The sequence below is a fragment of the Neoarius graeffei genome, chromosome 5 (assembly GCF_027579695.1).
Source record: "Neoarius graeffei isolate fNeoGra1 chromosome 5, fNeoGra1.pri, whole genome shotgun sequence".
Lineage (NCBI taxonomy): Eukaryota > Metazoa > Chordata > Actinopteri > Siluriformes > Ariidae > Neoarius > Neoarius graeffei.
The window spans coordinates 99,737,595-99,758,594 of NC_083573.1; the positions used below are offsets into that span (position 1 = coordinate 99,737,595).

Consider the following 21,000-nt stretch of genomic DNA (forward strand, 5'->3'; position numbering starts at 1 on the left):
CCAGATATTTTACGTAGAGATCAGTGAGTGCGCCCCATCAACCCCTCTTTTATCAGCAGCCAATTGGAATTGTTTTAAAGGTTTTTTTTGTCTTTTTTCACATGATTAGACAGTGTTTTTATAGACCTTCATATTTGCAGTTGTCACTTTGCTTGTTAGACTGGAGTTTTCACAAGACAGCAAGTTCAAGTGGACGCATAAAGAAAGAAAATTATTATTTTTATATAGAAACATCCTTTTACACAGAGTACACTGGAAAAAAAAAAAAGAGAATTAAGGAGCTTGGACTGGACCAGCCCAGTTTAAACATTAAGAGGCAGGTGATCAGGGGCGGGCTTAGGTTTTGTTTATTATATTTAATGGCGGGCGGCACGGTGGTGTAGTGGTTAGCGCTGTTGCCTCACAGCAAGAAGGTCCGGGTTCGAGCCCTGTGGCCGGCGAGGGCCTTTCTGTGCGGAGTTTGCATGTTCTCCCCGTGTCCACGTGGGTTTACTCTGGGTGCTCCGGTTTCCCCCCACAGTCCAAAGACATGCAGGTTAGGTTAACTGGTGACTCTAAATTGACCGTAGGTGTGAATGTGAGTGTGAATGGTTGTCTGTGTCTATGTGTCAGCCCTGTGATGACCTGGCGACTTGTCCAGGGTGTACCCCGCCTTTCGCCCGTAGTCAGCTGGGATAGGCTCCAGCTTGCCTGCGACCCTGTAGAAGGATAAAGCGGCTAGAGATAATGAGATGAGATGAGATATTTAATGGCATGCATTCTTTCATTCTACCTTTTTTTGGGTTCTTTAAATAAAAGCTTTCCTCATAATGTGAATATCTCTCAACACAAACTAAATAAAATCTCAACTAAAACTAGCTCTTAATTCCTCAAAAATAAAAATCAACCTAACTGCTTATGCACTCCTAAAACTAGACTGACATGTAAAACAAACTGAAAGCCTCAATAATAAAAACGAATGAAAATGCAAAAACTACAACTTTTTAGCATCAGTTGCCACTGATTAGCATGACGGTTTCACAGGCAGTGCCAGTTGAGGGCTCGAAAGTCAAACAGTAGTTTCTGACCTTGCCTTTTACACACTGAGATGTCTCAGAATTCCCTGAATCTTTTCACAATATTATGTACTGTTGATTCTCAAATACCTCAAATCTTGCGTTGAGAAGTGTTCTTTTTGAATTAACAAACGATTCTCTCATGAATTTTGGCACAAAGGGGTGAGCCATGCCCCATTCTTGCTTGCAAAGACTGAGCCTTTGGTGCTGCTCCTTTTATACCCAGTCATGTCCCAATTAACCTGCTTATTGTGTAACCTTCCAAAATGGTGTTACTTGAATATCCTATAAACTTTTCAGTCTTATTTTGCCTCTGTTCCAACATTTTTGAGTGTGATGCAGGCTTCAAACTCTCACTTCATTGACACTCACCGGCCACTTTAGTAGGAACTTGTACTTGATTCTAAGATTCCTGTTCTTGGCTGCAGGAATGGAATCCAGTGTGTTCTTCTGCTGTTGCATGCTGAGAAGCTTTTCTGCTCACCACAGTTGTAAATAGTTACTATGAGTTATTATATCCTTCCTGGCAGCACAAACCAATCTGGCCATTTTCCTCTGACCTCTCTTATCAACAAGACCTTTCCACCCACAGAACTGTCGCTCACACAATGTTTTTTATTTTTCGCACCATTCTGTGTAAACTCTAGAGACTGTTGTGTGTGAAACCCCCAGAAGATCAGCAGTTTCTGAAATAATCAAGACAGTCCATCTGGCTCAAACCAACACCCATAACACAGTGAAAGTCACACTCTGAGATCACAATTTTTCCCATTCTGATGTTTGAAGTGAACATTAACTGAATCTCTTGAGTTGTATCTGCATGATTTGCTGCATTGTGCTGCGATCAAGGGATTGGCTGATTAGAGAACTCCATAAAACAGCAGGTGGATGTGTGTTTGTAATAAAGTGGCCAGTGAGTGTGTATTTCCAAAATGCAATTAAGTTAGTCAGTAAAACTATTGGAAATATTTTCTATGTACTTTTGCCAGTTAAATACAGGTTCACGTGAATTAATAAATCACAGATCTTTGTTTTTATTGCATTTTGGAAAATATCCCAACTTTTCTGTAAATTGGGTTAGTAATTTATTATAAATATTTTAATAATGTATTGAATTATTTTATTTTTTGTCCCTTCATAACTAGAAGATCAATTAATATATACATTGACAATGCGCTATTACAGATAAAATATTGAGCCAAAAAAAAAAAAGAGACGATGTAATGGTCACATGGTATTGCGACGGACCGTTTGAGTTGCAGAGAGGGAAGTTCTGTTAGTAATGCAACTGACAGAACTTTTACAGACATTAATAAATTGAGATATTTAAATTATTGAAATGAGAATCAATTTAAATAATATTATTTTTCATTTGTATTTAGACTTTTGAATTACATAAAAATAGTTGTTGACTTGGGGCGGCACGGTGGCGTAGTGGTTAGCGCTGTCGCCTCACAGCAAGAAGGTCCGGGTTCGAGCCCTGTGGCTGGTGAGGGCCTTTCTGTGTGGAATTTGCATGTTCTCCCCCTGTCCGCGTGGGTTTCCTCCGGGTGCTCCGGTTTCCCCCACAATCCAAAGACATGCAGGTTAGGTTAACTGGTGACTCTAAATTGACCGTAGGTGTGAATGTGAGTGTAAATGGTTGTCTGTGTCTATGTGTCAGCCCTGTGATGACCTGGCGACTTGTCCAGGGTGTACCCCGCCTTTCGCCCGTAGTCAGCTGGGATAGGCTCCAGCTTGCCTGCGACCCTGTAGAACAGGATAAAGCGGCTACAGATGATGAGATGAGATAGTTGTTGACTTTAACAGTTGTTATTCATTATTTGGAAAATAAGACTCCCTCAACTAAAAACGGACAAAGTAAAAACGGTCAGTTTAAGAACATCATGACAAATTTAAAAAAATAGTGAGAATAAATATAATTATCATCAATGGACATGGAACGAGTCCCAATTTATAGAATGACTCGTGTTTATACATGAAGTGATTGGACAGCCGCCAAACACTAACTCAATTTGAAGCAGTCACTGAGTCACAAAAGAACCCTGGAAATGTATTTGTACACAGTACAAGTATTTGTTGTTTGTATGAAGTTTGTGTGTGTGTGTGTGTGTGTGTGTGTGTGTGCGCGCGCGCGCATGTTTTAACCTGTTTTTAATGTCTGAGCCTTTTAAACATTTTTTGGTATAATATGGTCGGTTGAAATGCTCAGCCTTGCCTTTTATTTGTGTATATGGTTTAATTTGCTGCTTATTAGACTCAGATTGAATTTAAACTAAGAGGTTCTGTTTTCATTCAAAGCTGATATACAATCATCCATATACACTCCATATGATATCAGCATGTACACTTCCCTTAATTTGTGTCTGTAATAATATCTGTGTTGTAGAATGATGGCAGGAAAGAGATCAGACTCACCAGAACCCAGCTGTGTGTCCATGAAGAGTGACTGGTCAATGGGACTCCCAATATACTTCAGAGACAGAGACAGTCCTGCTGATCTGAGGTCAGTATAGTGAGGTGTTTTACAGCACTGTTCCACCTGATCAAACTCACTGGTGTCATTATGAAGCCCTTCATGAGCTTTATCAGGTGTTGAAGCAGTAAAACACTAAACTGTGCAGTGCTGTGACTCTCGGACTGGCAGTGAGGAAAACTGTGTGCAGCATGGTGGTGTAGTGGTTAGCACTGTCGCCTCACAGCAAGAAGGTTCTGGGTTCTAGCTCAGTGGTCAGCGGGGGCCTTTCTGTGTGGACTTTGTATGTTCTCCCCGTGTCAGTGTGGGTTTCCTCCGGGTGCTCCGGTTTTCCCAAGACATGCAGTTAGGTTGACGTGGGGCAGCCTTGGGCTGAAGTGCCCTTGAGCAAGGTACCGAACCCCTGACTGCTCCCCGGGTGCTGTAGTGTGGCTGCCCACTGCTCTGGGTGTGCGTGTGTGCGCGTGTGTTCACTGCTTCAGATGGGTTAAATGCAGAGGTTGAATCTCACTGTGCTTGAAGTGTGCATGTGACAAATAAAGGTTTCTTCTTCTTTCTTCTTCTTCTTCTTTTAAGAGTTCAGTTCAGCCTGCAGTCCCTGAGCTGGACGGTCTGTGGTGCTACACAAGAACATTTACACCTGGAACGTTAATGACTATATCACAACTGTATTCAAACATGTGTGTTTCTAAATGTGTTAGTGTCAGTGAGAATGAAGTGAAAATGCTAAATAACATGAGAAAATAATCCTATTTAAACAACTGTCCTAAATGGAAAGGAAGAAGAATTTTATGAAAGAGAAAGAGACACGGTATGAGAGAAAAACTGAAATAATCCTCCTCATAATAATTATAGTAGTAAAAGAGCCATTCAAAAAAAAAAAGATCAGAGACTGAACTGGAAAAGGAAAAAAAAAACATGATAATGAAGGGGAGTGCTATAACAATATGTAAGGAGTGTGGATAAAGTTGAGAAAATAAGGAGGTAATGGAAGGAAAAATATGGTCAGGAAATACTTTTCTTGGGGCAAATTTGATCAGATACAACGCTTTAACATGAAAGCCAAGTGCGCGTGGTAATATGGCAGCTACAGTGGTGCTTGAAAGTTTGTGAACCCATTAGAATTTTCTATATTTCTGCATAAATATGACCTAAAACATCATCAGATTTTCACACGAGTCCTAAAAGTAGATAAAGAGAACTCAGTTAAACAAATGAGACAAAAAATATTGTACTTGGTCATTTATTTATTGAAGAAAATGATCCAATATTGCATATCTGTGAGTGGCAAAAGTATGTGAACCTTTGCTTTCAGTATCTGGTGTGAGCCCCTTGTGCAGCAATAACTGCAACTAAACGTGTGCGGTAACTGTTGATCAGTCCTGCACACCGGCTTGGAGGAATTTTAGCCCATTCCTCCATACAGAACAGCTTCAACTCTGGGATGTTGGTGGGTTTCCTCACATGAACTGCTCGCTTCAGGTCCTTCCACAACATTTTGAATGGATTAAGGTCAGGACTTTGACTTGGCCATTCCAAAACATTAACTTTATTCTTCTTTAACCATTCTTTGGTAGAACGACTTGTGTGCTTAGGGTCGTTGTGTTGCTGCATGAACCACCTTCTTTTGAGATTCAGTTCATGGACAGATGTCCTGACATTTTCCTTGAGAATTCGCTGGTATAATTCAGAATTCATTGTTCCATCAACGATGGCAAGCCGTCCTGGCCCAGATGCAGCAAAACAGGCCCAAACCATGATACTACCACCACCATGTTTCACAGATGGGATAAGGTTCTTATGCTGGAATGCAGTGTTTTCCTTTCTCCAAACATAACACTTCTCATTTAAACCAAATATTCTATTTTGGTCTCATCCGTCCACAAAACATTTTTCCAATAGCCTTCTGGCTTGTTCACGTGATCTTTAGCAAACTGCAGACAAGCAGCAATATTCTTTTTGGGGAGCAGTGGCTTTCTCCTTGCAACCCTGCCATGCACACCATTGTTGTTCAGTGTTCTCCTGATGGTGGACTCATGAACATTAACATTAGCCAATGTGAGAGAGGCCTTCAGTTGCTTAGAAGTTACCCTGGGGTCCTTTGTGACCTCACCGACTATTACACGCCTTGCTCTTGGAGTGATCTTTGTTGGTCGACCACTCCTGGGGAGGGTAACAATGGCCTTGAGTTTCCTCCATTTGTACACAATCTGTCTGACTGTGGATTGGCGGAGTCCAAACTCTTTAGAGATGGTTTTGTAACCTTTTCCAGCCTGATGAGCATCAACAACGCTTTTTCTGAGGTCCTCAGAAATCTCCTTTGTTCGTGCCATGATACACTTCCACAAACATGTGTTGTGAAGATCAGACTTTGATAGATCCCTGTTCTTTAAATAAAACAGGGTGCCCACTCACACCTGATTGTCATCCCATTGATTGAAAACACCTGACTCTAATTTCACCTTCAAATTAACTGCTAATCCTAGAGGTTCACATACTTTTGCCACTCACAGATACGTAATATTGGATCATTTTCCTCAATAAATAAGTGGCCAAGTATAATATTTTTGTCTCATTTGTTTAACTGGGTTCTCTTTATCTACTTTTAGGACTTGTGTGAAAATCTGTTGATGTTTTAGGTCATATTTATTGCAGAAATATAGAAAATTCTAAAGGGTTCACAAACTTTCAAGCACCACTGTAGATGGCTTCACTCGTCTGCACAGCGTGTTTTGGCAAATGAGCTCTCTAGATATTTTACGTAGAGATCAGTGAGTGCGCCCTGGACACACCCTCTTTTATAAGCAGCCAATTTGAATTATTTTAAAGTTTTTTTGTTTGTTTGTTTGTTTTTTCCATGATTGGACAGGTTTTTTTAAGGACCTTCATATTTGCAGCTGTCACTCACTGTTACTCATTAGACTGGAGTTTTCACAAGATGGCAAGTTCAAGTGGACCCATGGAGAAAAAAAATCTGTTATTTTTCTACAGAAACATCCTTTTACACAGTGTAGACTGGAAGAAAAAAAAAAAGAGAATAAAGGAGCTTGGACTAGACCAGCCCAGTTTAAACATTAAGAGGCAGGTGATCGGGGGTGGGCTTTGGTTTTATTCATCATATTTAATGGCATGTATTCTTCCATTCTATCTTTTTTGGGTTCTTTAAATAAAAGCTTTCCTCATTATGTGAATATCTCTCAACACAAACTAAATAAAATCTCAACTAAAACTAGCTCTTAATTCCTCAAAAATAAAAATCAACCAAAAACTGCTTATGCACTCCTAAAGCTAGACTGAAGTGAAAAACCAAACTGAAAGACTCAATAATAAAAACTCATGAAAATTTCCAAATTACAACTTTTGAGCATCAGCTGACACTGATTAGCATGATGGTTTCACAGGCAGTGCCAGCTAAGGGTTCGAAAGTCAAACAGTGGTTTCTGACCTTGCCTTTTACACACTGAGGTGTCTCTGAATTCCCTGAATCTTTTCACAATATTGTGTCCTGTTGATTGTGAAAGACCTCAAATCTTGCGTTGAGAAGTGTTCTTTTTGAATTAGCAAACAGTTCTCTCATGAATTTTGGCACAAAGGGGTGAGCTACACCCCATTCTTGCTTGCAAAGACTGAGCCTTTGGTGCTGCTCCTTTTATACCCAGTCATGTTCCCAATTAACCTGCTTATTGTGTAACCTTCCAAAATGGTGTTACTTGAATATCCTATAAACCTTTCAGTCTTATTTTGCTTCTGTCCCAACATTTTTGAGTGTGATGCAGGCTTCAAACTCTCACTTCATTGACACTCACTGGCCACTTTAATAGGAACTTGTACTTGATTCTAAGATTCCTGTTCTTGGCTGCAGGAATGGAACCCTTCTGCTGTTACATGCTGAGATGCTTTTCTGCTCACCACAGTTGTAAATAGTTACTATGAGTTATTATATCCTTCCTGGCAGCTCAAACCAATCTGGCCATTTTCCTCTGACCTCTCTTATCAACAAGACGTTTCCTCCCACAGAACTGTCGCTCACACAATGTTTTTTATTTTTCGCACCATTCTGTGTAAACTCTAGAGACTGTTGGGTGTGAAACCCCCAGAAGATCAACAGTTTCTGAAATAATCAAACCAGTCCATCTGGCACAAACCAACACCCATGTCACAGTGAAAGTCACACTCTGAGATCACAGTTTTTCCCATTCTGATGTTTGAAGTGAACATTAACTGAATCTCTTGAGTTGTATCTGCATGATTTGCTGCATTGTGCTGCGATCAAGGGATTGGCTGATTAGAGAACTGCATAAAACAGCAGGTGGATGTGTGTTCATAATGAAGAGGCCAGTGAGTGTATATTTCCAAAATGCAATTAAGTTGGTCAGTAAAACTATTGAAAATATTTTCTATGTACTTCTGTCAGTTAAATACAGGTTCACGTGAATTAATAAATCACAGATTTTAGTTTTTATTGCATTTTGGAAAATATCCCAACTTTTCTGGAAATTGGGTTAGTAATTTATTATAAATATTTTAATAATGTATTGAATTATTTTATTTTTTGTCCCTTCATAACTAGATCAATTAATATACTCGTTGACAATGCGCTATTACAGATAAAATATTGAGCCCCCCCCCCCCCCCCCAAAAAAAAAGAGAGGACACTCTCCACAGTGTGCTCAGCATGTCTGCCACAGAGGGAAATGACATCATGTGATGGTCACATGGTATTGCGACAAACCATTTTTGAGTTGCAGGGGGGAAGTTCTGTTTGTAACGCAATGGACAGAACTTTTGCAGACATTAATAAATTAAGATATTTAAATTATTGAAATGAGAAAATCAATTTAAATAATATTATTTTTCATTTGTATTTAGACTTTTGAATTACATAAAAATAGTTGTTGACTTTAATAGTTGTTATTCGTTATTTTGAAAATAAGACTCCCTCAATTAAAAACAGACAAAGTAAAAATGGTTAGTTTAGGAACATCATGACAAATTTCAAAAAATAGTGAGAATAAATATAATTATCAGCAATGGACATGGAATGAGTCCCAATTTGTAGAATGACTCGTGTTTATACATGAAATGATTGGACAGCCGCCAAACACTAACTCAACTTGAAGCAGTTGTTGAGTCACAAAAGAACCCTGGGAATGTATTTGTACATAGTACAAGTATTTGTTGTTTGTGTGTGTGCGCGTGTGCGCGCGCGCATGTTTTAACCACCTTTTCATGTCTGAGCCTTCGAAACATTTTTTGGTATGATATGGTCGGTTGAAATGCTCAGCCTTGCCTTTTATTTGTGTATATGGTTTAATTTGCTGCTTATTAGACTCAGATTGAATTTAAACTAAGAGGTTCTGTTTTCATTCAAACCTGATTGTATATCATCCATATACACTCCATATGATATCAGCATTTACACTTCCCTTAATTTCTGGCTGTAATAATATGTGTTGTAGAATGACGGAGGGAAAGAGATCAGACTCACCAGAACCCAGCTGTGTGTCGATGAAGAGTGACCAGTCAATGGAAGCCCCACCTGCCTTCAGAGACAGAGACCGTCCTGCTGATCTGAGGTCAGTATAGTGAGGTGTTATACAACACTTTTCCACCTGATCAAACTGACTGGTCTCATTATGAAGCCCTTCATGAGCTTTATCAGGTGCTGAAGCAGTAAAACACTAAACTGTGCAGTGCTGCGGCTCTCGGGCTGGCAGTGAGGAAAACTGCTTTAAGAGTTCAGTTCAGCCTGCAGTCCCTGAGCTGGAGGGTCTGTGGTCTCATCTCATCTCATTATCTCTAGCCGCTTTATCCTTCTACAGGGTCGCAGGCAAGCTGGAGCCTATCCCAGCTGACTATGGGTGAAAGGCGGGGTACACCCTGGACAAGTCGCCAGGTCATCACAGGGCTGACACATAGACACAGACAACCATTCACACTCACATTCACACCTACGGTCAATTTAGAGTCACCAGTTAACCTAACCTGCATGTCTTTGGACTGTGGGGGAAACCGGAGCACCCGGAGGAAACCCACGCGGACAACATGCAAACTCCGCACAGAAAGGCCCTTGCCGGCCACGGGGCTCGAACCCAGACCTTCTTGCTGTGAGGCGACAGCGCTAACCACTACACCACCGTGCCGCCCAGGGTCTGTGGTGCTACGCAAAAACATTTACACCTGGAACATGATTGACTATATCACTATTGTATTCAAACATGTGTGTTTCTAAATGTGTGTGTGTCAGTGAGGAAATCCTGAAATCAATGTATTGTGTTAAGAGGAGAGTGTTAAATATCTGCCTCTGTATTTATTAGTGTGTGTTGTACAGCTATGATGCATATAGTCCACATTACATGATGCATTTTGTTTGTTCACAGACCACAAAAGAAGAAATCAAACACCAGCAGAAATCAGCTGGAATCCATATTCAAGGTGTGTGTACAGTTTTATCCACATACAACAGCATTATGGGTATTCAGACAGAATTTCAGTTGTAACCGTGGTAATAAAAAGAGACTTTTCTTCTTTTCATAAAATAAATTCTCTCTTACTGTGTAACATTATAATATTTAGACCTGTTCCTGTGTGTTTCTAACCAGGAGCTGGAACACAAAGTCATCAGTGTGATACAGAAGGAGCTGAAGAGGTTTAAGAAGCTCCTGAGTCCAGATTCCCCAGCATGCTCTGAGAGGGAGGTGGAGGATGAGGAGGATCAGAGCAGTGTCAGAGAGGGAGTGCTGAAGATCACACTGCACTTCCTGAAGAACATGAACCACACAGATCTCGCTCACACACTGCACAACAGTAAGAGCTCTGAGTCATGACTTTATTTTATCTACTTCAGTTTGGTTCATGGCGGCACGGTGGTGTAGTGGTTAGCGCTGTCGCCTCACAGCAAGAAGGTCCTGGGTTCGAGCCCTGGGGCCGGCGAGGGCCTTTCTGTGTGGAGTTTGCATGTTCTCCCCGTGTCCGCGTGGGTTTCCTCCGGGTGCTCCGGTTTCCCCCACAGTCCAAAGACATGCAGGTTAGGTTAACTGGTGACTCTAAATTGACCGTAGGTGTGAGTGTGAATGGTTGTCTGTGTCTATGTGTCAGCCCTGTGATGACCTGGCGACTTGTCCAGGGTGTACCCCGCCTTTCGCCCGTAGTCAGCTGGGATAGGCTCCAGCTTGCCTGCGACCCTGTAGAAGGATAAAGCAGCTAGAGATAATGAGATGAGATGAGTTTGGTTCATATTTAAATGCATCATAATAAATTTATCAAGCTGAATAAGTCAGTGATATCAGAACTCTGAAATTAGTTTTATTGTAATGTAGATCTTTTTGCTTCTGAATTTTATACATTAATCAGGAACATGCATCAGTTTTCAATTTATACTGTGCTCAGTGATTGTGAATTCAAAGATGTTATTATGTTGTTTATCAGAACTCGTCTCTGTGTATCAGCAAAATCTGAAATCCAAACTGAGAGAGAAGTTTAAAAGAATTAATGAAGGAATCTCACAGCCTGGAAGCTCAGCATTTCTGAATGAGATCTACACACAGCTCTACATCACAGAGGGTTGGAGTGGAGATGTCAATAATGAACATGAGGTGAGACAGATTGAGGCAGCATCCAGGAGACCAGCAACACAGGAGACACCCATCAAATGTAATGATCTCTTTAAAGACACGTCCATCAGAAGTGTGCTGACTAAAGGAGTTGCTGGAATTGGAAAAACAGTCTCTGTGCAGAAGTTCATTCTGGACTGGACTGAAGGAAAAGCAAATCAGGACATCACCTTCATATTCCCACTACCCTTTAGAGAGCTGAATCTGATGAAGCAGAAAAATCTCAGTCTGATGAATCTTCTTCATCACTTTTTCCCAGAAATGAAAGAATTACAATTAATAGACTGTGAGATCAACAAAGTGGTGTTGATTTTTGATGGTCTGGATGAGTGTCGACTTCCTCTAAATTTCCAGAACAATGAGAGATTGTGTGATGTGACAGAGTCGGCCTCAGTGGATGTGCTGCTGACAAACCTCATCAAGGGGAATCTGCTTCCCTCTGCTCTTCTCTGGATAACCTCTCGACCAGGAGCAGCCAATCAGATCCCTCCTGAGTGTGTAGACCAGGTAACAGAGGTACGAGGGTTCAGTGACCCTCAGAAAGAGGAGTACTTCAGGAAGAGGATCAGTGATCAGAGCCTGGCCAATAAAATCATCACACACATGAAGTTCTCAAGAAGCCTCTACATCATGTGCCACATCCCAGTCTTCTGCTGGATCTCAGCCACTGTTCTCAAGAGAATGTTGGGTGAAGCAGAGAGTGGAGAGATCCCCAAGACTCTGACTCAAATGTTCACACACTTCCTGATCTTTCAGATCAAACACAAGCACCAAAAGTACCATCAGAAATGTGAGCCTGATCCTCAGCAGACCAGAGCGAGTATCCTGGCACTGGGAAAACTGGCTTTCCAACAGCTGGAGAAAGGAAACCTGATCTTCTATGAGGAAGACCTGAGAGAGTGTGGCATTGATGTGAGAGAAGTGTCAGTGTACTCAGGAGTGTGTACCCAAATCTTCAGAGAGGAATTTGGGCTTCACCTGGGGAAGGTGTTCAGCTTTGTACATCTGAGTGTTCAGGAGTTTCTGGCTGCTTTATATGCATTTGTCTCTTTCCTCAGCAGAAATGTAACAGAACAACAAACCACTGATCTGTCTGATCTTTTCCCCAAGTTAAACATATATGATTTGCTCAGGAATGCAGTGGACAAGGCCTTACAGAGTGAGAATGGACACCTGGACCTGTTCCTCCGCTTCCTTCTGGGTCTCTCACTGGAGTCCAATCAGACTGTCTTACGAGACCTACTGCCCCAGACGGGAAGCCGCTCTCACAGCAAACAGGAAACAGTCGAGTACATCAAGAAGAAGATCAGGGAGAATCCATCTCCAGAGAAATCCATCAATCTGTTCCACTGTCTGAATGAACTGAATAATCATTCTCTAGTCCAGGAAGTACAACGTTACCTGAACAGAGGAGATTCTGATTGTCTCAGTGGAGTCAGACTCTCTCCTGCTCAGTGGTCAGCTCTGGTGTTTGTGTTACTGAACTCAGAACAGGAACTGGATGAGTTTAGTTTGAGTAAATACAACCCATCAGAAGAATGTCTTCTGAAGCTGCTACCAGTGGTCAAAGCCTCCAGAAAAGCTGAGTGAGTAATTTTATTTTTATTTATAAATATATTACTGCATGGTTTATTTTAATGTAACACTGAACTGTACTGTTGAGATTAATGCTTCTTAATAGTGACTTGAATCTTCTTTAAACAAAGCTCTGGGACATTTATAAAATATTGTTTCACTTTTTACAGTCACAGGTTATTAAACCCCGCCCTGTGATGACCTGGCAACTTGTCCAGGGTGTACCCCGCCTTTCGCTCATAGTCAGCTGGGATAGGCTCCAGCTTGTCTGCGACCCTGTAGAACAGGATAAAGCGGCTAGAGATAATGAGATGAGATGAGGTTATTAAACCAACCTTTTGACACACGTGAACACACCACCTGTACTCAGGTCCACTCCAAAGACCCAGAAATCAGAGGTGTGTGTGTGAGCAGAGAATGATACACACCAACTGTTTTACTGTCTGTTTGAAAAACAAAATATAACTTTGCATTCAGTTAAAATAATTAAATCATGTTTTTCCCAAAATATTGACCTACAGCAGTATAACAACCCCAATACGAAGTGTCCATCAAACCCCACCCTGACAAACTCCTGACCAATCACGGAACTCCCTCATGTACAAACAGTTTGGTGTGCTGGAAAATCAGTGCAGTGTGAAACGAACCAAACCAAATGACAATAATACAGTTTGTGTGTGTGTGAGAGAGAGAGAGAGAGAGAGAGAGAGAGTGTCAGTCAGTCTCCTGTGTGTGTTTATTCTGTCGAAACTTGAACACAGGTCAGAGTGGAGTGTTTGTCGGCTGCTCGCTCTCACACGTGTGTGTTCTGTCCATGAGCTAATGGTGTGATAATAAATTGTAGCTGAGAGATTGTGGAGTGCAGAAAGACGTCGCTGCTCCTGTAAATGTGCTGATGTGGCGTCCTGTCCTCTGATTTCTGTGTGTGAGAGAAACACACTCACATTTCTGTTCCATGCTAAAGTTTAGCTGGATTATGGCTGTGTTTGTGTGTTCGAGATCAGTGTTCTGATATTTCATCATTTCTCTTCCAGTCTGTGTGAGTGTAATCTGAGAGAGGAAAGCTGTAGAGTTCTGTCCTCAGTTCTCAGCTCAAACTCCTCCAGACTGAGAGAACTGAACCTGAGTGAAAATAAATTGCAGGATTCAGGAGTGAAGCTGCTCTCTGCTGGACTGGAGAATCCACACTGTACACTGGAGACACTGAGGTACACACACACACATACATACATATATATATATATATATATATATATATATATATATATATATATATACACACAAATCTACGGCTGCATGTTCCTGAGCTCCAGTGCGCATGGACGTGCAAGATGTAACCAGACAACTGTGACGTATCAAGTTTGACATCGGATGGTAATGATGTCAAGTGAAATTGTTGGTTCACTGCTGTCCAGACACCCAGCAGAGTCACACCATAATAAATGTAGTGGTGTTGTTTCTGGCACATGGCATACGGTGTTACAGAAAGTGATCAGTATGTATTGTAACTGCGATGTGTATCTCATTGTTGGTCTCATTGTCACAGGACAATGCAGCAATTTATTGATTGTAAAATACATGACACTACACAATTCAGTGGTTCATATACTATAATATTATTCTATTCAGGGTGATTTTGTGCCCTTGCAAATATTTTACTCATACACTCATCAGGAGCTCCACTTTTAGGCAGTGCCTAAATATCTATATTAAACTAAGAGCTATGTGTTTGGAATACAGAGCAACTGCCGTATCCACAGGGGATACATTCAAAGCTCTAACATGGAGAACCCAAAACTGCAGATATGAATGAACCATATACTACAAAGCTTGTTTTTCATCTACATACATACGTACAATAAAGCTTAATTTATACACTACACATAATAAGACAAGATGAGCAGTACCTAATAATAAAATAAAGCAATTATATCTATTCAGGAGGCAGAGCCCAAAAAAGGGCTTATTTTTCATTTTACCTGACCATTTTGGGTAGTTAGCATGAAACATAGCTTAAAATCTTTATCTTACCGTGCTGATCAAGAATATTGCTGTTTCCACCTCAAATTCAAGGTCTTCGGCCACTAGCAGCGAGTTTGTTCCAGGCTCTCGCTCCCGTGACATGGAAATGAGGCTAGACATTGGCATTTTGAAAAAAAAGAAATAAAAGCTAGGAAATAGACCACCAAACTGCAGGAAATTAGTTAGATTATTAGTTTTGAGCAATTGGCACTTTATTACCATTGCTGTTCATAATCTTTAAATGGGTCACATGATGTGGAACTATACTAAAATATGGTATGATCGACAATTCTTCCATTTCGATATAAAATGATCATGGTACTCTATCACTAAATAGGAGTCACTGATTTTTTAAATTGTATAAAAAGTAAGTTTTACCAAGGGTTGCACGAAAATGAGGACAGCATGTGAGTGAGATCCATACGAAAATAAGGGTAGCATGAAGGCGAGGCATAGATTTAGGCAGCCATTTTGTTTTAGTTCAAAGCAAAGCACTTACAGGTCAGGTAGAGAGGTGTTTATAGCATAAACAGGGTCTTTCAAACAAAGAAGACTCATGCAAAATTGAAAAAGGAGGCTAAAGTAAAGAATTTGCAGAAACAAAACCAAACTTCAAACCAACAAATTCAGTTTTTTTCATCCTGCCAAGAAAAGTCAAGGTAAGTCACTTTGGCTATAAAATGTTATCACAAGTAGTTAAATTATGGATAATTTAATGTCTCATCTCATCTCTTTCATTATCTCTAGCCACTTTATCCTGTTCTACAGGGTCGCAGGCAAGCTGGAGCCTATCCCAGCTGACTACGGGCGAAAGGCGGGGTACACCCTGGACAAGTCGCCAGGTCATCACAGGGCTGACACATAGACACAGACAACCATTCACACTCTCACCTACGGTCAATTTAGAGTCACCAGTTAACCTAACCTGCATGTCTTTGGACTGTGGGGGAAACCGGAGCACCTGGAGGAAACCCACATGGACATGGGGAGAACATGCAAACTCCACACAGAAAGGCCCTCGCCGGCCACGGGGCTCGAACCTGGACCTTCTTGCTGTGAGGCGACAGCGCTAACCACTACACCACCGTGCCGCCTGATAATTTAATGTCTATAAGTTATTTGTTTTCCTATTTAAATTCATAAATAACCATAAGATTCAAGTTAAAAAGGCATACAAAGAGAGCTGATTATAAATTTACAGTTGTTCCCTCAATGACCTTCAGTTGTTGTAGAGTCAAATAAATTAAATGGAGGCAACTGTCACGATTCCTGTCAATGAAGAAGCTAATGTAGTCCAGGATGACTGGAACAAATGTGTTATATGTCAAGAAAGGGCAGCATGGTGGTGTACTGATTAGCACTGTTGCCTCACAGCATCAAGGTTCTGGGTTCAAGCCCAGCAGCTGATGGGGGCCTTTCTGTGTGGGCTTCAAACTTTCTAGAACTATATCCTCTGCACTTTCTTGATTAATTCTTCCAATGCATTCATGGCCAGATGCAGAATTTAGATAATGATGAACCTTAACTGCAACCCTACACAGCCAACTTAACAATTCAGGCTCCATATCTACATCTTCTATTGCATCATTGTTTCGGTCATCATCACATGATTCATTTGCACTTTCAGCAATGAATTCAGTGCAACTTCCCCAAGACTTGCAGAGACTATAGAGATCTTGCAGTCACGTGACCGGAAAGTACACAGACGCCATCTTGTCGGGCAACAACACAGCTGAATACTGCTGCACTCGTGTACAGAATGGATCACTTTCAACCGACGGACTACACGGCTCATTTTTCTAATGCACAGATAATTAGATATATGTCTAAAATAAACGATCTACAGATTTGTGACCCTTATGGCTTACCGGACGGAGTTTTCATGACCGTGTCAGTGGATCTTGAACTGCCGGAGGTGGAATACCCAGACGTGTATAATTACCTAATCAACTTTCTTTCGCTGTTCAGTGGTGAAGCACTGCATGCTTATAAATCTCTGGAGAGTTATCTCTACAGAAATTCAGGATTTGTCAGCCCCCCTAAGATGTGGCATCTTGTAAAGAAGAAAAAAACTATCGTCATTGGCCGGGTAAGTCACTTAACTGATGCTAGATATATCAGTAGTATCTAGCATAGCTCTGACCAGCCGATTATGGTTGAATATTTTATATTATCAGTTAGATCAAGTATCAGTAGTCTATCACTGTTACTGTATATATGGTAAACCTGCTTAATGAAATAAAAACGTATTTGTCCAGTTTAATTTCCTTAGTTTTTACCTTAATTAGCAATACTGATAAATCATAATTCTTAGAATTAAAGATGTGTGGGCATATATATTTATTTATAAGTCCTTATAAGGATTGATCCTTATATTTATAAGGATTTACTACTAAGACAGTGGTAAATTCTTATAAGTTCTTTACTGTTTTTTTTCGTACCACACCGCTAAAGACCCAATCCACCCCCCCGCCCCAACCCTCTTTTCTCAGGCTCCCACTTCCCGGAATTTTTTTATTAGAGCAAGTCATAAACTTATGCTGCAAATAACCACATGGATATACTGAAATAAATACATGACGAACCTGAGATGAAATGGTCACTGCACAGGCGCCAGTGATCGCTCCTTCCAGTCGGTACCCATGCCTTGTTCTTGTTGTTTTGGATCAGCCCGGCCGATAGCAGCAATCCATTTTGCGTGCCTGTCAGGGTCCCGTGGCAGCCTATGAAACTTTCTTCCTGTTTTCTGACCTCTCCTGTTGTGGCATTTATATGCCATGCAAGTATCCGGCATTGTGGCATGGTAATTTTTGAATATTTCGGCAAAAAATAAATGAAAGTCAGCGTCGGAAAGGCGGCGGAAATATGGCGCTTGACCGCCAAGATGGCGTTTGTCTACAATCTGGAGCGGATGTGACGTCACATGCAAGTGCTCCATTAAATGGGGTTTAGTGGTGGGACAAATGTTACCCTTCCCCCAAGAAAACCCTGGATCTTTTCTTTAAACCTATTGCTCCAGTAAGCTCCTGATGAAGATGATAATTTTGCTCAAGTTTATGGGAATAATAAGTCCACACAGCTTTAACAGAGTAAATGTGGCCTTGAGAGAGCCCCCTTTCCAGCAATGCCATTACTTCCTTGAAGCATCTATCATAACCATCAAAGTCTTGATTATCTTGCGCGATGATCTGAATGCTTCTTTGAAAGCATGTATAGCACTTAAGATGATATCTACCTTCAGAAGCTATCAAGTCAGTAACTCCAGCCAGCCTGCAACTCATCTTCCTATCAAAAACTACCTGCCTTAGTATTTTTTCAGATGTTTTGAAGGTCAGAACTTGGTTTATGGCTACCTTTTTAGCATCTTTTTGGCAGAACATGCATTTTCTCCAGTCCATCCATTCCAGAGATGACCACCTTGAAGTCATGAAGTCAGGGGACTTTTCGTCTGATGTTCTATCAGATTCTCATGTTTGGAGATGCTGAATGTGCTCTTTGTTTGTAAAATCACTATAACACTGCCTATGCCACAACAAATCTTGACTTCCTTTTCCCTTCAAAATATTTACTATTCTTGAGCACCATTTATAAGTATTGTCTTGACCATTTTCTCTAATACATGAACCAGATCATTTTGAAAGAACAAACTTATTTTTGGAAACTTGCTTTAGAAGAAGAAGCCTTTATTTGTCACATGCACACTCAAGCACAGTGAATTCATCCTCTGCATTTAATCCATCTGAAGCAATAAACACACACATGTACACAGACAAGTGAACAGTGAGCACACACACATACCCAGAGCAGTGGGCAGCCATGCTACAGCACCTGGGGAGCAGTTGGGGTTTAGGTACCTTGCTCAAAGGCACTTCAGCCCAAGACCGCTCCCATGTTAACCTAATCACTTGTCTTTGAAATGTGGGGGAAATCGGAGCACCCAGAGGAAACCCACACAGACATGGGGAGAACATGCAAACTCCACACAGAAAGGCCTCTGTCAGCCACAGGGCTCAAACCCAGAACTTTCTTGCTGCGAGGTGGCAGTACTAACCACTACACCACCGTGCCGCCCAAAGGGCACAAATGAAAGTAATATCAATAAAGAGAGAGCAACAGCATTTCATATGGCAAAGAAGAACCTTGATGCCCTTCCACCAAAACAGGATACATTGAGACTCCAAATAAGGTGGGTCAACTACCAAACCATAATATGGAAGAATGCTCTACAACCTTGTCCTTCTCTCCCCAACCCAGAAGATAATGGATGGTACTATGATGAAGGGCTTCTAAAGCCACACTTGATGGCCCAGGAGCAAATATCAGCAGCGCGTTTGCAATTAGCGTTCTGTGGATGTTCTCGTGAAAGCTGTAGTTGCACAAACCGATGATGCACTTGTGTTCATTTATCCCTTCATTGCTCCAAGGCTTGTAAGTGTGGAGATGTATGTAGAAACACTTTAGTGGATGAAGATGAAGTTTGAATCATTGCATGCACTTGATCACAATCATGGTTGTCATGAACTGACTATTTCAACACTGATAAAGAAGTAGTCAAAGTATGGAAATAAGTGAATTGTAGAGGTCAGTGGCGGCTGGTAGTCTTTCAAACAGGGGAGGCTGGTTGGTTACGATATTTCCAGATTTTAAAAGAAAAAACACATCAATTTTGCCCATACTCTTGCCTCTGATCTGGCTGATTGTTGGCAGGGTCACAAACTGTGAAATAACAGGTTCTTTTGGCCCATTAGCCTACTGTCCAATATACATGATGGTGGTGTTAGGGGGGTATATTTTAACATTTTATATTTTAAAATTGTGGCATGTTGTTTAAAAATTGATCATTATTGAAAGCAGCTCTTTGTCAGGAACCTCAGCAGTAACAGCAGTGTGTTCTGGAATAGGCACAAGCACTGACCTTGGGGAGCCAAACATAGAGCTGGGTGCCACACATTTCATTCAATGACACTTTCCCTATATTTTACTTATTTTGACTGAGAAATGATTTATTGACAATTTTGATAACCCTTCACTTTTAATCTAGGTCTGTAGTGTGAAATGTTCTTGGCTGTGTTTTTGTTTAAAAATGTTTTCCAAATTGTAGCTGTGTTTAATTCATATCCAGAAAAATATATATTCCAATATAATATACTCAGCATAAACATTTTAAATAGATTCTATATTTTTGGTCCATCCATGACATATTACTAAAGTAGCCTATTTACTGTTGTTGATGTGGGTCACTTGCTGTTAGCCAATTCACTTTCTCATACCAGGAGAGCTGAAAGGAACGAGTATTATTCCCTACCTTTTTCACCAAGTCAATTTGAGGCGTTGGTCTACCCTGCTCTTTAATTTAAATTTTTTCCTCGAAAGGAAGACTGGCAAATGGCTTCGCCAAAATTAAATCAGCAATGCTTGGCCTCCGTGCGCAGCTTTCTTGCTAGCTGACTAGCCCCCTCAAGTTCAGTCACTCAAATAAACAAAATTTCTGGAACTAAGATAGCAAACTTGACAACACTATATTTACACTTTATTTACAATGAAAATATATACAAACCAAAAAAGCTGGCAGAAACCGTATGTAATGAATGAAATCGAAATGTAAGCTGATCTCTTACAATACACCACAGCACTTGCGAATCCGCATGGGACTGAACTGAGATTCACCGCTGCCTGTCTATATTTGAAACGAGCTGTCAATCAAAGAAAATATCCGTCCGCTTTCACCAATCACCAGTCTCCTCGCGGAAAGCTTTGCCATGTCCCTCCCACTGTGAGGCTGGGAGTCCGGTGGGCGGGTGTTTTCGCAGTATTTGTCCAATAACCGTCTTGCATTTTGAGATTGAAAAGCGCATAGCTCCCAAATGCCATTGAAGTCCACTGAGGCTGGGAGTCCGGTGGGTGGGCGGGCGTTTTCGCAGTATTTGTCCAATAATCGTCTTGCATTTTGATATAGAAAAGCGCATAGCTCCCAAATGCCATTGAAGTCCACTGAGGCTGGGCTGCATCACGTTGTCACGAGGGGGAAAAACTCACGCACACATTAGGCGAACTGGGGAAAGTTATAATGGAATGATTTCGCACTGTAGTTGGGTTGAGCACATATATTTCTATGATTCTGGATCTGAAATAGCAATGTTATAAGGTCGGCTATAACATAAGCCTAGCGCAATTCATCCTACACGATGTTCGTCATTTTTATAGGATGCTGAGCCTCCCTCGTTGTCTTAGAGCAATCGCCCGTGGTAGATGTCTATGA

General features: G+C 41.1%; 1 protein-coding gene across 1 annotated transcript in view; it reads left to right on the top strand.

Annotated features, from left to right (window-relative positions):
* LOC132887192 (NACHT, LRR and PYD domains-containing protein 3-like) overlaps positions 1-21,000 on the top strand; it is a 164,097-nt gene that overhangs the window by 22,218 nt on the left and 120,879 nt on the right. The window contains exons 3-8 of the mRNA XM_060922663.1: positions 3,445-3,561; positions 8,991-9,107; positions 9,912-9,966; positions 10,134-10,338; positions 10,960-12,730; positions 13,754-13,927. Of these exons, the coding sequence (XP_060778646.1) occupies positions 3,445-3,561; positions 8,991-9,107; positions 9,912-9,966; positions 10,134-10,338; positions 10,960-12,730; positions 13,754-13,927 (2,439 nt within the window). The remainder of the gene's footprint in view (positions 1-3,444; positions 3,562-8,990; positions 9,108-9,911; positions 9,967-10,133; positions 10,339-10,959; positions 12,731-13,753; positions 13,928-21,000) is intronic.